Below are 17286 nucleotides of genomic sequence, written 5' to 3'. Positions count from 1 at the left end.
AGGAGATATTCCCTCTCCTAATAATTGATCTGGACACATCTTTGATGGTTGTCAAAAAGAAAGGTAACTAGTGACATCATGGTTTTTTTTTTCCCCCCTTTTACTTTTTAACTCTTGCACAGAAAATTTCTAAAACCTTTTCTGATGAAAAATAACCTGTGTGATATTTCCCCTCTCCTTTAAAATGTTTATCATGCTCTGAATCTGCAAAGTGTGATATCATCAAGGAAGGTCAAGCTTCACAGGAGCTAATGGCTCTGCTGTGTGCTACCACCACTTTGAAAAGAGGAACAATAGTCCCTCAAGTGCTGCTGCCAGTGGCACAGCAGCAATTCACCATGGAAGGTGAGAAATCTGAAATTAAAATAAACTGCTTAAAACCTGCAGATAGAGAGGGGGGATGCCGAAGAGAGAATAAAACGGGACAATCTCTGAACCCAATCAACAAAGCGCTCATTGTTCCAGTTTAAGGCAAGTAACACAGCAATAAATATTGAGCCAAGGAAGTTAACCTGTATCCACAGCCTTTGAATAAACACCAAAGCTGAAAGTAAAATCCATGCCAGGCCTTTGGCTCTTGCCAACTTGTGCTTTACTCCTTCTTGCTTGGCTTTGTTTTCTACTTTTGGGGATTTTCTTTGCCTTCTCTCCTGTTATTCATACCTTCCTGTAGGAACTCCTTATCACACAGGAAAAGGAAAAACAGAAGGAACTGTCAGTGCACAAATAAACTCAGTTGTGTTCTGTAAATCTACCTGGCTGCAGGTAACTGGGAAGAAAAGGGCTGGGAAATTCAGGGGTTCACAGTCCCTATGAAGCCAGGGAAGTCCCCAGCTCCTTCCCACACCCCTTCTCCCCCCGGTGACCTGATGCAATCCTGCAGACCTCTCTAACCACCAAATCCTGCTCAGTGTTTACCCTGCAGGGTAGCACAGGCAGCATGAGGCATCTCTGCAAGACACAGGCATGTTCGTCTCTCTTACAGAAGTTTGAGCATTCAGCTCTTGATCTGAGTACAAATAAACGTCCTGGTTAGTTCTCATTTTTCCTCAAGTGGTTTATCCATTCCTGTGCCAACACCTCAGCCAGTAATACAGGTTTTCACAGCAAGTATTAATTCTGGCTTCACTTTTAAATCACATTTTCTTCATTTGAGCATATTATATTCCACAGAACCAGGCGTGAGCATCATGCAAAAGGCATTCTGGTCCACGGTTGTGAATACAGCTGTGTAGGCAGAGGAATATTTGTTTTCCAAGTAATTTGTGCACATTCACAAAATTACAGCTGTCTGCAGTTCTCCCGAAATATCTGTCCTGATGTTTACAAGCCATAAAATATAATCTGCCTTTTCTACAGTTCCAACCCGTAAAATTGGTAATTTATATATTTATATGTACATCATTATTTTTCTTACAGATTGGCTACTCCCCATTACATATTGCCAATGGTTTTTTTTCCCCAATGAAAGATGGGAAATGTTTCACAAGAATTTCTGATTTTTGCCTTTTTCACAACAATACCCCGATTCCTTTCGATTCTATTCCTACCTGCCTGAATGCACAAAACACCAATCCCTAGGACAGCAAAGTCCTTGGGATAAAATTTTCCAAGCAAATGTGGAAATGTGCACTGCACCTGCTCAACTGAAACTGCTCAAAGTCCAAAAGCAACCAAACCACAAGTAACTCTATCACCCACAGTTCTGATCAGCAACAAAATGCACAAAACCAAAAAATAATCATCAGAGAATCACAGAATGGTTTGGGTTGCAAGGGACCTGACAGCCCATCCAGTTACAAGCCCCCTGCCATGGGCAGACCTTCCACTAAACCAGTTTGATCCAAACCCCATCCAACCTGGCCTTGAACACTTCCAGGGACTCTTGCTACTAGAGCGACTTTGGTGTAAAACTAATTTGAAAGAAAAATCAGAGCTAGGAAGCTATATCCATCTCAGTGGGATCCCTCAGCTCCAGCATACTCCCTGGATGGCTGTCACTTAAACCCAGGTCAAATCTGCCCTGAGATGTACAACTCAGTGCTAAACTCACCCAAGAGGTCCACATGGATGCACTGATGTGTCATAAAAGGCCCAGCATTGAGATAAACCATAGGTTAATAACTTAAATCTGCAACTGCTTAAAAAATGTCAGACAATGACAGAACTGGCAAGGAAGCACAGCTTTGATGATTTGTACTGCTTTTAACACCCTCAATTCGTGTGCTCTGCTGTATTACACACTCCATGCACGCTGGCACATGGCATGAGCTACGCAGCTGCAATATGGAACTCATGGCACAACATGATGGAAAAAACTTTCTGAGGAGCCAATGGTACCAAACTACAGCACCAGAGACCTCGGTGGCATCAGTGACCTCATCAGCTCCAGTACAAGGATCTCTGTCTCCTGGCTCCCCCCTCTAGCACCCATCACTGCCTGAGCTCCTCCCATCATCTTCCCACCCCGCTCCAAAGCAATTTCAAACTTTTTCAGCTAGACATGCTAAACCCAGGATGTAGATTTTCCAATTAGTCTCTGTTTAAACATCTGTTGGTAGACTGCATTTAACATTAGTTATTTGAGAAAAGTGCAATTTGATTAGGCTGTCTGAAACGGAGCCAAAGTCTGCAAAATAATAGCTCAATTAAATTTTGTTTTGCTTTCATTTGTCTTATACTTTCCTGAGTGTGATACAGTTGCATATAATCAAGTAAACTAACTCCTTTCAAAATGAGATATTTCAGTGCTTTTTCCATCTCCTCTTAAAGTTTATTTAATAATCTATTCCATCTTCTCCATGCTTCATCGAACTTCAGCCTGACACAAAGTACATTTCTTTCTTGTGCCTTCAGTCTACTTTAATTTTCCAGGCTTTCAGTGACTTGAGATTATGTGCCATTAATGTTACACCTTAAATAGATTAGTAATTTATAAAAGGAAGATTACACATATCAGGCAAATAAAAACATTTCAGCAACACAACAGCCTTTTCTTTGCACACACCACAAAATATTTTGCCAACCTGACGACACAGCTGTAAAACTGTCAAGCTCTAAAGCCACATCCAAGCAGCATTTCCAATTGTTTCCCTGGGTTTAGTTTCTACTTATTCTGTTATGTTGCACTTGTTGCCCTGAAACTTCAATATTAGCTCTAGAGATTCAAACACATGAGGCAAACAGCTGCTCTCCTCCACTCTTGCAAGCCAGATCAAAATGCCTTCTCTTTTTCCCTCCTGCCTATTTTTTTTCTTTCCCCTTTCTTTTTAAACAAATTGCTGTAAACCAAGTATTTCTGGCAAAGTTGATGGTTTCAGGGCAAAATTCTGCTCTGTGCTCATCACTGCAGACTCCTCCAGAGCAAACTCCTCTCAGCCAGTGCGTGAGGAACACCAGCACTTCCCCATTCTGACTAAAGAAACCTTACCTTAAGGATTAAAAATACAAATAAAAAAGTCACTGCAACTTAGCTGCTATGTAGATGAGTCTATGATTTAAATTAAAACACTAAACATTTAAACATTAACTTTTCACACTTCTGTTAAAAAAAAAAAAAAGCAGCAGCATGTACTCTTTGAGAGAATTATTTTATCTGAGATTTTTGATACACAGTACTTTTCCTTTAGTGTTTTTTAAACATATTTGTTGCAAAGTGTGAACACAAAGGGACAAGCTGAAATAGGTATCTGGCAGGCTTTTCCCAGTGCATGCTGCTGAAAGCCACAAGTACTACTGCAGTTGTGACAAACCTGTTATTTTTCTGCAGGAAGGCGAGCGACTCCTCCAGCACTCTTCTGCCCTGCCACTGGCAGCTCTTTAGAATATTCCTGCCACAAAGTAACCTTAAAAACCGAGAGGCATCTCAAGTCCGTGGAAGTTCAAAATGGGATATGTCCTATTTAAAATGTAGAGAGCTACTAAATATGACAACCATTTGATGTATGAAAATTATTCACAACCAAAAACAGACAGTCTGGAAATAGCTGGGATGACTTCATTTAGACAGAATTACCCAAATCTGTTTCTAATATACACAGTACACATAATAAATTTTTACAATATGACAAGGAAAACAAACTTAATAAAAGTTCCTGATCTTTTGTTACACAAGCAAGCTATAGCCATGCTATGTTTATAATATTTTGCCCATGATATCACAGCTCAGTAACAAAAGCTAAGCACCACACAAAACAGTTTCTAGGTATGAATTCACCTCACCATGCCAGCACTGCACCCATCAGCCTGGCAGAACTACCTTCCCCAGCCCACAGCCTGTGCTTGCTGGCTTGATTTTGACTAAGAGTTTCCTTTTCTCCTTCTCCCAGGCTCCCTCAGTCTTGGGAAGCTGTGGATCTCTGTGACGGGAGTTTGTTTTTTTCCAACTACCCCAGGACTCATCTGAACGGTAAGAGATTTTTAGCCTGTTTCCTTCACTCCTGGTTATTTGACAAGTGCTTGAAAACCCTGTTATAAACAATCTCTGTAGGAAAACAGATGATGTCTTACGATCACAGAAGGTAATTTTTTCAAGAACCCAACTTTTTGAGCATTTCCCAGATGCACCGCGTCAATCTTCCCGCGTTTGACTATCTCAGCTGGTTTTCCAGCCCGGGCATCGTGCCAGGCGGGCCGGACTGCCCCTCATTGTCACTTCTGTTCGATGGCACTTGCACCCACTGCTGTTATTCCAGGCTTCAGGAAATTTTCTAACCACTGGACAGGTTCCAGCACTGCGCACTAATAAGTTGCAGATTGCAGCACTCTGTGTGTGTATGTGTGTGTGTGTGTGTGTGTGCATGCGTGTGTCAGATCGGGGCCACACTTTGTAGGAGGGGGGAAAAAAACAGTAGTTCAAAAATGCTGCCTACTCAAATTGACAGAAAAGTGACCCCTGCACTTCATCAGAAATTCCTGCAGACTGACAAAATAAAGGAGTTTGCTTTTATCACACACAGTAAGACTCATATGGAAAAATGGAAACACTACATCACTCGACCTTAGGTTGCCCCCTTTTCAACCGCAGATGAATATTATGTATAAAAATTGTAAATCAATTTGAGATGTATTAAAGGAGATTCTCTTTTTCTGTATTAAAGGTAATACCTTTTAATCTCAAGATTTATTTTGTAATGTCAAGTAAATGAGAAAGACTTAATTTCCGTAACTGAATTTTGTTACTCTTAAGTCTCTTCAGCATCTCTGCGTGGTGTTCACAGAATTTCCTACCCTTTGCTTTGCATCAGGAAATAATGAGCAAGCGGCACTTACCCAACACTGAGTCACAAATATTTGCCTACATTAACAGAGCATTAAAAGCCATTTTAAACAAGTTAAGGAAATTGTGCTAGCCTTTGAACTGTGATTCACTATTAGGAGAAATCAGGAAACTTTTCCTCTTCTAAAGGCAAAAATCAGCTGCCGTAACCTCCTTGTAATATCATTAGGTCCTAGAGCAGATTTTCCTCTCACAGATCCTCACACACAATAGATTTCTTTGCTTAATGAAACTACTTCTGAAATTTTCCTACACTCGGTGTTGGGTACTTTGAAATTTCAATCCTTTCACATCCTTGAACTCTCATCAACATTTTTTTCCAGACTGTGTCAATAAAATTGATTACTTGCAGTTCTGAACTCTGTTCTGCACATGGAAATAAAACAATTTGTTTTAAAGTATTTTCTGAAGAAAGAAGAACTTGGCAATCATATCTCCAAGATCAAAAATAAAAAAGAAGAAAGAGGGACAATCCAACCAAGCCTTGCCCGCGAAAAGCAAAACAAAAAGAAACCTCTCCAGCAAACAAAAGAGAAGCGAGGTCCCGATTTCATGATTTTATCACGGCAGCAACGCAGGCTCAGTCCCTGACATCCCCACATCACCAGGCTCGCTGCTGTCGTCCTGACTGATATATCTCCCTGTCGGATGGGAACGATCTTTTCGGATCATTAATATGTTCATTAATTTGTTATCAATTGCGGCTCGCTGTACTTGCGGCGCTCGGCAGCGCCGTGCGATCGCGCGCGGGCGGACCCCTGGCTCCCCGGCTGTTGAGATGCCTCATACCTACAACCGATCTGTTGCTTTTACAAGTTTAATCTCGGTATTAAGGAGCTGATTGTGGAACCATGTCGCTATAACATCTTCAACCCAGCTGTACATCATATAAACCACTATAGGAGGGGGCAGTCTCCCATCATTCCTGGCAGCAGCACATACCTTTAACTCCCTAATCTGTAATACTACAAAATACCGCTCTCATTTCTTCCCAAGCACAAGTGGACTACCAGCAAGGGTCCAACAGTGTTATTCCTAATTACCTTTTTTTCACTCTTGATCCTGTGGCGCTCATAATTAGTTACCTGGGGCTGCAATCCAATTTGAAGTGATGACAAGAAAGTGATCCATGAAAAAGTAATAAGTTAAATCCAATTTCAGCCTTCCTCTAATTAAATGCACATGGAACTAATGACTCAAACCCTACCATTTCAGTGATAATGGTAATTAGCGAGGTGGGAGTCAGTCTCTTTTTTCAACACTGTAGGTGTAAACCACAAGGTAAAATGGCAGGAGCACTCTTAATTACATGTGTCATTTTGTCAGCAATTTACACATTTCTGACCAGTCAGGAAGGTTTCATTTGTTTTCCCCTTCCCCGAGGTGGGGAAGGCACGTTCAGGCTCTGGCACTGCCCGCCCCACATTCCCACTCCCAACCTGGGCAGAAATCACAGTTTTTACAAACCTGTTCTGTAAATGCTTAATGTCAAAGCAGAAAACCTGCAAGAAAATGACACTTGGGATGCTCTAACAAGATACAGTGCTGAAAATGAGGGATCCTGGCTTCTACTTTGTCCCTTGGGACTGATTTCTTTCCAACGCTCGGATGCCAAACTCCCAAATATCCCACCAGAGCTGCACACCTCAACACCACTGAGGGCCTGCAGCTCTCCAACCTTGGGAGAGTCACTTAATATCTCTCTGTCAGGGTTTACATGGCTATAAAATGGGAATAATCATGTTTGCTGACAGTACCTCACACTGCCAGCTCTCCAAATATACTGGTATTTTCCTAGACACTTCATTTTTTTGAATCATGATATTACAGGATAATCACAGGCTTCTTTTAAGAATAAACACATTTGTCACCTTTCTGCTCAGTCTAAAAAACTGAATAGTAAATGCTTTAAAAAATATTAAAAGGCAGCAAAAAAAGCGCATGGTGTTATGAAAAAAAACCCTTAGTATCAAAATTTTCAAGCTGATCATGTAATTTTGAGTATCTGACTCAGATTTTGTTCTGTTTGTGGGGTGGATGATGTCTGCATTTCACAGACACATTCCAAGAACTGACTAACATTTATAATTGGGCTTAGGGGTGAAAAATAAATAAGAACTAAGGGGTTCTTTGGTAGGAACCAGCAAAACTCAACTTTGCTTAATTTCCAAAGTCAGAAACAGATAATGAAAGATTCAAGGGAAATTTTCATAGGCAAACTTCAAAACCTGCAGAAGCAAAATCTTGACCCAAGCTGAGTTGGTGCCAAAATTCCCACTGGCTTGACTAAGGCCAGATTCTGATCAATTTCTGTCTTGAAGAGTGAAACAGAGAGGTACTCATACAAACAGAATAAAAATTTACTTCTGCCAAATCATCTGCTGAGACAATTTGTCTACCGGTTGTTAAATTTACCACTATGTAAAAAAGGTTCCCTGGGTGTAAAACCTGAGACAACATCGCTGAGACTTGTGTGCTCCAAGTGAAATGGAGCATACCCTGCCCTTCACCCCTCGGTGTTTATTACATTGTCAAACAAAAGATTTCTAATTTCATAAAAAAACAATAATAATTGCCCCCAACATCAAGCTACGATGATTTTTTTTCCTCTTGCCCTCTTCTATTTCTCAAGATACTGGAAAGATATATTAAGATAATGCAGCATGCAAATTAAATTCTACAAAAGCCCAGCCAAAAGGCTGCTTTAAAAAGCAGCGGTATGCAAAGGCGAGGACAGCTCTGTCCTCTCAGCCTCCCCCAGTCTCACCCTGAGAATTCAAACCAAACCCAAATTCTTTTCTTGGCTGTGACTTAAAGGGAAGACTTATTTTTTTGTTTTGCCAAGCAAAAACAAAAGTTTCCATCCCAGTAATTTTATTATTTCTTTTCTCCAAACACAGGCAGGTTAATGATCAGACAAGAAATCTCCTTTAATCACATAAAAAAAGTCAAGTGATGGGTTTGAATTTCAGGATACTGATTTGGACATCCTAAATTTGTTTTCAGTCCAGTATTCTACTTCCAGCTCAATGCAACACACAACATTTACGTCTTTAAAAAAAATGGTATTTTTAGTATTGCCAAAACACACATGCACTTTTACTTTCTTGGGAGAAAAATGTGTCTCTTGATTTGTTTCCAATCTGTGTGCTCTTGCCAGCAACTAAAATGCTTGAAGAACCAAAATGAATAATCAGTAAGAGCATCGGCAATTAAAGCTGCACATTTTAATCAATACATTTATTAATACAGATATATTTATCTTGGCCAGGAAAAATGTGCACATTTTCAAAATCCTAACCATACCTGGTCTGTTAAATTATTTGTTTCACATATTCAAGGAAATCCACTGTCCATGGCAAATATATTATCAAACAGCCTTTAGCCATTTTTTCACTTCCAGTAATTTTTGTGGAACTGGTATTTTTTATGTTCTTTCCCCAACTGCTGGTTATTAAATCCATTTCTTAACTTTCAATTTTCTTTTGTTTGTGTCATCAGGCTGCGAAACCGGAGGTCACTGCCAAATCTAAACCACGGCAGTGTGCGATAGGCTCAAAATGTGAGTCATCCTGTATTTGGAGATTTGGGGTTTTTCACTTATCAGCAGAGCACATCTCCAGTCCTGCGTCCAAGTTCTTACACACTGAGTATCTCACGATCTGTTAAAAGCAGATCTTCAGGCAGAGTTGCCAAGATCAAGAGACCCCAAACAGGACAGCAGGAGCCCACTGTCAGTTAAAAATTACTGAAGACACCATGTCCCAGTGTGGCTACAGGATGCTGGGATATATTTAAGTACCTCAGCTATTTAATCAGGGAATAAACAAGGAATAGTGGAAATTACCCACGAGGTGATAACAGATTAGCTACACAGTATATACCAGATTAATCTGTGTCTATTTGTGGTGGTGGGGTTTAGAGGGTACATTTCCAGCCCCAGTTCTGGCTCCTCCTCCATAGAGCACTTCAGTGGGAGAAGCAGCAGGCCAGGCAGACAGCATCCCTCCCTGTTCCATGCAAAGCCCCCCAACACTCCAGCACTCGTGCTGGCTGCTGCTCACCAGTGCCCTCACCAAGCACAGCAGGGATGAGCAACGCCTATGGTGCTCTTGTTATACATGAAGCCTGTTTGTCACAAAAAAACCAAGGTGACTGCTAACTGCTGAGGCTATTGAATGAGACATCTATCTCTGTAAGTGAAGCCCAAAGATAACTTGTTCATTATTTAAACAAACCTATGAAAATCGGGCACGTTTCCCCCACCCTTGATATTTACTCTGTGTACTGTCACCTCATCAGCATGGCCCCATCTGACTTGAGGGGGTGTGGGTGCTTGTGTGGGAGCAATTTTACTGAAAAATTCTACCCCCAGCAGCACCATCTCCTTTCAGCAACAGATTTTCATTCCAGGGATGCACTTGGGGGTGTTACATCCAAGAGGACTTCCAGTATGTTTCAGACCGCAAAAGCACCACAAGTGAGAAAGGGGAAAAAAAAAAAAAAAGACTGGGCAGTCATTTGAATCAGTGAGTGACAGGCTGGGCCAGCTCTCTGTATACATTAATAAATTAGAATTTTAATTGTGTCTCTGACTGCAGGAGCTGCTCCAGTACTTTAATACGTACCAACAATTGGCTATGTTATGGAATCCACGATGTGGCCTTCACTGTTGACCTCTGCAACACAATTCCCAGTCTGACTACGGAAACTGTTTGGTTTGATCCTTTCAACTTATTTGAATCCTGACAAATAAGCTCACAGCTGAAAGGTCAACACAGTCATATTTCATCCTCTGGAGCTATTCTTAAGACATCTGCACAACAAAGCACTTCTTTTAGTACCTGACACTGGACCTAGCCAGCACAATCTCTCATTAAAAATGTCCCCAGTGGAAGAGTCTATTAAAAGGCATATGGATCAGCTATGGATTTACCAAATAAAATATTTTTGAAAGCATTAATGTAGCGCTTTGGATTATGGCTCTTGACGCTGCCAATAAAACGTATATTTGCCCAATGACAAAATGCTTCATACTTTCCAAAAGAATAATAGCCCGGCTGTAAAGCACGAGGTGTTGTCCAGCAGCCGGAGCACAGGGGTGGGAGCCAGGAACTCATGAATCTTAATCCTACTACTAAACCCAATTCCCTCTGTGATCCTAAGTGAGTTGCTTAACCCGCATCCCTCAGTTTCCCAGTCCAGAACTGGGATAATGCTACTTACTTATCAGACTTTCCTTCTGGGGATGTTTTAGAGATTAGTTTTTGCAAAATGCTTTGAAGATGAAATCACTACACCAAAGCTCGGCATTGTCCACGCTGGGCCAAGGGCTGCATTTAACAGCTATTCCTCACTCAGGCAAAACTTCCTTTCAACTCCCCATCAGCTTTATTTGGGTAAGAACCACAAAATCAGACCCTCTCACTTTACTGTCAAGGCCTCTAGCTATGTTCGCTTTACCTTCCATATTCTACTACATATTTAAAGAGCCTAGCATCCGTATTTTTGCAGGAAAATAATCTGAAACACATATAAAAGGCAAGAGAAGCAGCAATGCTGTCAGGGAGCTCATGGTGATAGTATATCAAACAAAAAAAAAAAAAAAAAAGTAGAAAGACCAAAACAGACATGAGTTTGACAACGTGCTATGACAACAAGAGGAGAAAAAAAATCCGGAAAGAATTTGGGGCTACAGAGGCTGAAGCATCAGATATAGAAGAGTGAGATAAGATAAATGTCCCAGCTAAAGGGCTTTGTGCAACTGCAGTTGAACTGCTGCATTCAGGACCTTATTATCAAAAATCCACTGACATGCTGCAGTTGCAGAGAGCAGTAATAAAAGCAATAACCAGCTGCAAACCAGCAAAGTGGTCAAGGGTCTGGAAGTGCTAGTTTATGAAATACATAAAGAACTAGATACATATAATTTGCCAAAACTGGCAAGTACATGTTAGTATCTCAGATGTTTGAGGAGTGTGAACACGAGGCAAGGCAAGGAACTGACTCAGTATTTATACAAGCAGTATTACTTGGAGCAAGAGGATGGAATTAAAGTGGAAAGTTCCTGAGCGTGTGCTTTGTTATGGAAAACTATCTGAAGGAAAATAATAGCAGTCCCACCATCACTTGGGATTTCTAGCACTAGAATAGCAAGAAAAAAGAAAAAGAGAAAAAAAAAAAGGAACTGTGATACATGACCTAATAGGTCTTTCTTGTCTTTAACTCCCCATGATTTATCCCACAAGACTAGCAGAATGTACTCCAAAGCCCCATATGTGTGCATACATCTTCTGTTTGGGAATGCTGTATTGGTTTTAGCTCTCTGAATTCATAACAGCACAAAGCCCTCTAATATTTAGATTTTATTTCTGAAGATGTCCATAAATCAGCAGACAATAAAAGGGGGGAAAAACACACCGATGATATGATATCCTAGTATTTCCCAATATCCTTGACACAGCAAATCAACGGTTTGAGTGAACACAGACTACAAATGGAACAGCAATCAAACAGAAATGTTAATGCAAATCTCCTATGCACACTGACACAGTAACAAAAGCTATTCCATTTTGTCATGATCCAACCCTACCAGACGCTAATAAAAGTACACGCTCACGATTTGTAAATACACCATAGGTGGGACTTTCAAGAGCACCCAGCATCAATCCTGCTGCCACTTACACCAGCCACAGCCACTCAGTGGACACAGGGAGGAAGCCCCTGAAGGTTCCATCCCAATGTCTGCACAGAAGACACATTTATTCAGCTTTTACAAGCCCCAGACCCTCACAGAGGCTCACAGAGTCCCCTTACCTGTAGGGCTGGCTGTTTGTCATTCCTCTTCGGAGACTTTAATCCACTAACTTGTTGTTGCTGCTGCTGCTGCTGTTGCTGCTGCTGCTGCTGTTGCAGGAGAAGCTGTCGTGCCACCTGGAGAGCCTGTAGGGAGAAAGAAGGTGGAGAATTGAGTTTTCAGTTAAGAGGGCACAGGGAGCTACACAAGCAGCATGGGGGCAAGGCAACCCCTGGTTGTGGGGTACTACTCTGCTCCTGATGCACCTCCACTGAGAACAGTGGCTTCCACAAAAATAACAGCTAGCATGCAATGGGGTGATATCCCACCACTGATTTCCCATTTTGACTGAGGAGAAAAACAGCAGCAGCTGATGTTTGCCTCCTGGGTGTGAGCCTCAAGTAACTGCAGGAATCCTGGTGGTGAGCTCCATGGAGTGGTTGTTGTCCCCCTGAAGCAGCTCACAGCCCTCCTCACTAATAGGCAGGCTCCTTTGCTTTCAGCTTTCAGATGCCTCCTCTCCAGCAGATCAGATTGGGTTTACAGAAGAGGGCAGTCATATATCACTGTCTGCTCCCCTGAGCACCAGAGAACATCAGGGAAACTTCTGGAAGGCCATGGTGGGAAAAAGAGGAGAGGCAGCAGCAGGCAGAGCCATGCTGAAGGCTGAGAAAGCTTCAAGGAACTGGAGAGAATACAAAGAAAAGCAGGGGCAGCATTTCACCTCACCAAAATCCAAGACTTGGACTTTGATGATCCTTGTGGGTCCCTTCCAGCTCAGGATAGTCTACGACCCTTTGAAAATCACTGTCAGCTCATGATGGACCAGCTGTGGGGACTTACTGGGAATGGGCACAGCAGTAAAGGGACAGCGTGACACTGGAGGGGCAAGGGATATGACCCTGAAGGCATGAGCAAGCAGGATGTGGGGGAATTATTGCAAAATGTCATCCAAAGCCAAGAAGAGTCCCTCAACACTGGAGACTGCTGCTCTGCAAGGCCCAATTTCTCCATCAGGTGGGGAAAAGAAAGCAGGAGGAGATAAAAGAGGAAAAGATGAGGAGCAAGTCCGTGCCCTGGCTCCCTCCTGGCTCCCCAGCCAGGGGACCGCAAGGATTATCCCTGCAAGACAGCCTGTGGCACAGCTGAGGCTCTGCTGGCGAGACCCCAGCCTGCTGCTCCCGGAGGATTCACCAGCACCGGACCCAGGCCTCCTTGGTCTCCTTGGAGACGTTCAGTACATGTGTAGGTGGAAAAGTGGGAAGGCTGAAGACTTCATTAATGTAAAACAAGAAAAATAGTCCCTTTGCAAGATGCCTACATGGAAGGGGGGGTAAAAGCCTTCCCCACTCCTACTGTGTATGTTCTCTGAGTGATTTAATTAATACCTATTTAATTAAGAAGTCAGATATGCTTGAGGTTTCACTTGCTCCTTCAAGTTGCAGTGTTTAATCTCAGTGCAGAACTGCTGGGAAAGGTCTGATATCAAGGTCAGCAAACTCGAACCCAACTCCCCCATCCCAGTAATACCTTGTTAATTGCCTAGACCCATCTTTTTACTTTTGGAGGGACATTGGTCAGCTCAGCGGACTGAAGAACTACCACTGCTGACCAGGGCAAGTGGGCAGCAGAGACCTTGCTTTGGCAATAAGCCCTCCTTTCCAATTTAATAACAAGTCTCCACTGGATCAGAAAAACTCTCTAGGGGTGGATGCGATTTCCAGCAGAGGTTGGCACGGTGCAGGTAAAATTAGATTTTGCATTTCAAGCTGGTTGGACCTAAGTGTACCCATAACATCTTTGAATTGGTGCACATCCCTGAAATGAGTGCAGGGAGCTGCTGGGCATGGATCTGGGCTCACAGACACACAGCCACCACCCCCTCTTGGTGCACCATCAAGAACCAGGAAACCCTACAGCCTACCAAAGAATTCAATGCAACAAAAGAAAGCTTTATGCAGAAAGCACTAAGAACCGTTAAAAAATACTTTATTTTTATTGAATTAACTTATTTAGCTGTTAAAGCATCTTCAAGGCTGGGCAGAGGCAGCAAAAATAAAACCTACAAGACTTAGGGGGATAGGCAACAAATACTCACTTATTTAACAGGAGTGTTGTATGGCTTATTTAATTAATGAATACTTGTAAAGCACTCTGAGTTGCTCAGACAAGAAGCTCTATACAGTACAAGCGCAACATATTATTATATATTATTAAGACTGGCTCTGCAGAAGAATAATTCCAGGTAAATGTGCAATCAAATGATCATTTTAGTTCCCAGTAATTAGATTCAATAGGCCAAAAAAAACACAGAAGCCTTTCTTTAATCATACACTAAACAATCAGAACATCCCTAACCTTTCAAGCTACAGCCTTTTTGAATAAAACATCATCAACTTATAGATATTATTCCAAAAAGAACCAGTCACCATATGTGTTGTCTCTTTGAAATACAGTTGCTATAGCAGACCCTGCATGCATTTCATGTGATATGATCATATTCTATCCATTCTGGCAGCTGAGAGGTTGCACAATTAAACTGGCTGCCAGAAATTTTTGAAGATTCCCAGAACAAGTAGCCATGCAAGAAATGCCTGCTCTCTACTCAAGCTGGCCATAAAGCTCCATGCAGTTTGGCAGGATGGCCACTGCCACCATAAAGCCTTACCACGACTGACCCCACACCAATGACTGTCCCCAACTGGCTGTAGGGACAGGGTGGCACTGGCACAGCTCTGCTGGAGGACAGCCAGAGCTCTGTCCCTGCTCCAGTCCAGCTGCACAGCACCCACATCCCTCACACCCACCACTCTGAGAGTCTCCATTCAACGTGACATCTACACCACTCCACTCCATGTCTAGGTGTCACCTGTGCTGGTGCAAACCTGGTGGGACCAGAGTTGGCAAGAGGGAAGGACCAGCACAGAGGGTGGAGCAGGGCAGGAAGGAAAGGATTGGAAAGAATAAAAGTGAGCTAGAGGGAGCATCAGGGATACAAGCAGCCAGGATGGACAGGAACATCAAAGGCAAAAAACAAGGTAGATGCAAGTGACATGGAAACATGACGACATTCCAGGGATTGCAGCTTGAAATGGCATTTCCCATTTCTCCTCTCAATATTTCGTTTTTTTTCACTCACAAATAACAGACCTCAATAAAAGCTGAGCATCAGATGAGCTTGGGTTTAAGATGTGGAAAGTTGTGTATAGCTCAGATATGCTTCTTACTGAGCATCTGCATCAAGGAGCTACCAAGTCCTTGGTGGTACAGGGAACCCAGCAATCCCACATCTCTCTGCCTTTCTACTTCTCCCTGCTCAGCCTTTCCTTCCTCCTACCTCAGTCCTGTCCTTGCCACTTCCAAGCCTCATCCATGCTCCTCACACATGACAGGACACGTACAAGAAAGATGGCTAGCTTGGGATACACTGACACTCCTTCCTCTCACTCACAAAATACTTCAAGCCTGTTTGGGGTTTACTTTCATGGAATTACTTTGCTGATGTCAGTTCAGGCCCTGTGGATACTCATACAACCCAAGTCAAGAAGCATCACACCTCTGCCCCCTTCCCTGGCTCCAGGCAGTGCTGCTCCTGCACGGAGCTCATCCCTGGATGCTGGCGTGGGAGCCCTGCTGAGGCTGCCGGTGCTGCACAGTGCTCAGGCGAGGATAGACAGGGAAATTAATTTGAGTGAAGTCAGTCCCACAACCTTCATCAGCACGGAGATTCGCAAGCAGGCCTGTACATTAATAAAGCTTCCTGTGGGAGTAGATGTTGCCTTTGATTTGCATGTGAATTCAATGCTAGTGAGAAGTGCCAGACTGTCAGACATGGAGACCAAAGTCTCTTATCTTTCCAAAAGCTTCTGTAGCAGTTTCCCCACATTTCCTTAATCATCTGCCTTGTCCTCAACTTACTGAACAGGCAGTAGAGAGTAAAGCTGGATTCGGTTCAACTCCTGCTGCTGCCAAGTCCTGAAACAAGGGTGCCACGACTGTTTACTGCTAGCCAACAGCTCTGCTAACGTGGCCCTCTCCTCACAAGCAGGTGCTCTGACATCTCCAAGCTCTTCTCACACATTCCTCCCCACTGCCATAGTTACATCTTAAATCTCCACCACGTGCTTGCAAGTGAACAATTGCCAGGGGCCGTGAAAAACCAGCTTGTGTTTGTACATCCAGACAACAGCATGTTCCTTTAAGGTGGAGATGCCAAGAGCCCCTGAGACCACAGAGGTGCTTCAAATACCTGGCTCTGTATTTATCAGCAGCCATGTTATCTGCACTGCTCAAAGAGCCTGCAAGGCTGGATAGAGCTTCTTGGGACACCCAGAGACCCAGACACCAATCCCAGCCTCCAGCAGTGAATCACAGAGCAGCAGTAACCATCCTCCTCTCTGCACCAAAACACAAATGGGAAATCCTCCCACTTACTGGGAAAAAAAAAGAGAAAGGAAAGAATCCCCCTGAAAATGAATCTTCCATGGATTTTGGTCACTTTAAACATGGATTTGGAAGGACAACATTAGGAAAAGGCTGCCTACCAACCAACCAAGTCATCCTATGTCTAAATGCAAGATACAGTAAATGAACTCCCAAGGTGTTTTCTTGTCCATTAGGAAATCACACAGACATAAAGAGATTTTCTGGTGTAAAACAGAGACCAGTAAAAAGGCAACTGAAATACAGAGCTTGAGAGACATTGCACAAACTTGGAATGGTATTTGAGAGTCAACATTGGGTGACACCTAACCCAGGAAAAATGTTAACAGTACATTAACTGTGAGATGAATCAAGCCTGTTTCATTCACAGCGTAAGTGGGAAGCCCCACTGAAAAGCCCTCTCCCTGTGCTTAGGGAAGTGGCAACCATTTATTATTTCCCAACCACTTAAGCACCAGGAGGGGAAAAAAAAGTACACATTTGAGATGACCAAGACAATTTTATTGCAAGACAGACAGAACGTGACTTGTTTGCCCAGCTGTTGTTTGCCCAGAGCACTGGGCACTGTTATCACCCCAGTTACTGTTGTAATTCAACATTTCCATGCAGGCACCTTGACCTTTCAGTTTCACCATCCTCTTTGGGCAAGCTCTGATGAAGGGTAAAAATGCAGCCCTGCCTCTCACTTCATGTGGCCAGAAACTCCTGATTCGGGAAGGGGGCTGGGGAAGGGAAATACACTGGAAAAAGAGGGTAGAACTTTAAAAAT

General features: G+C 42.8%; 1 protein-coding gene across 12 annotated transcripts in view; it reads right to left on the bottom strand.

The window, feature by feature from the left end:
• Positions 1 to 17286, bottom strand: part of FOXP1 (forkhead box P1) — a 377320-nt gene that overhangs the window by 98813 nt on the left and 261221 nt on the right. For all 12 annotated transcript variants that reach the window (XM_050979145.1, XM_050979151.1, XM_050979152.1 and 9 more), the window contains one exon: positions 12095 to 12220. In XM_050979145.1, the coding sequence (XP_050835102.1) occupies positions 12095 to 12220 (126 nt within the window). The remainder of the gene's footprint in view (positions 1 to 12094; positions 12221 to 17286) is intronic.

The sequence above is a fragment of the Serinus canaria genome, chromosome 12 (assembly GCF_022539315.1).
Source record: "Serinus canaria isolate serCan28SL12 chromosome 12, serCan2020, whole genome shotgun sequence".
NCBI classification, from domain to species: Eukaryota; Metazoa; Chordata; class Aves; order Passeriformes; family Fringillidae; genus Serinus; species Serinus canaria.
The sequence above is the reverse complement of the archived record's forward strand: the minus strand, read 5'-3'. Positions and strand labels throughout refer to the sequence as shown.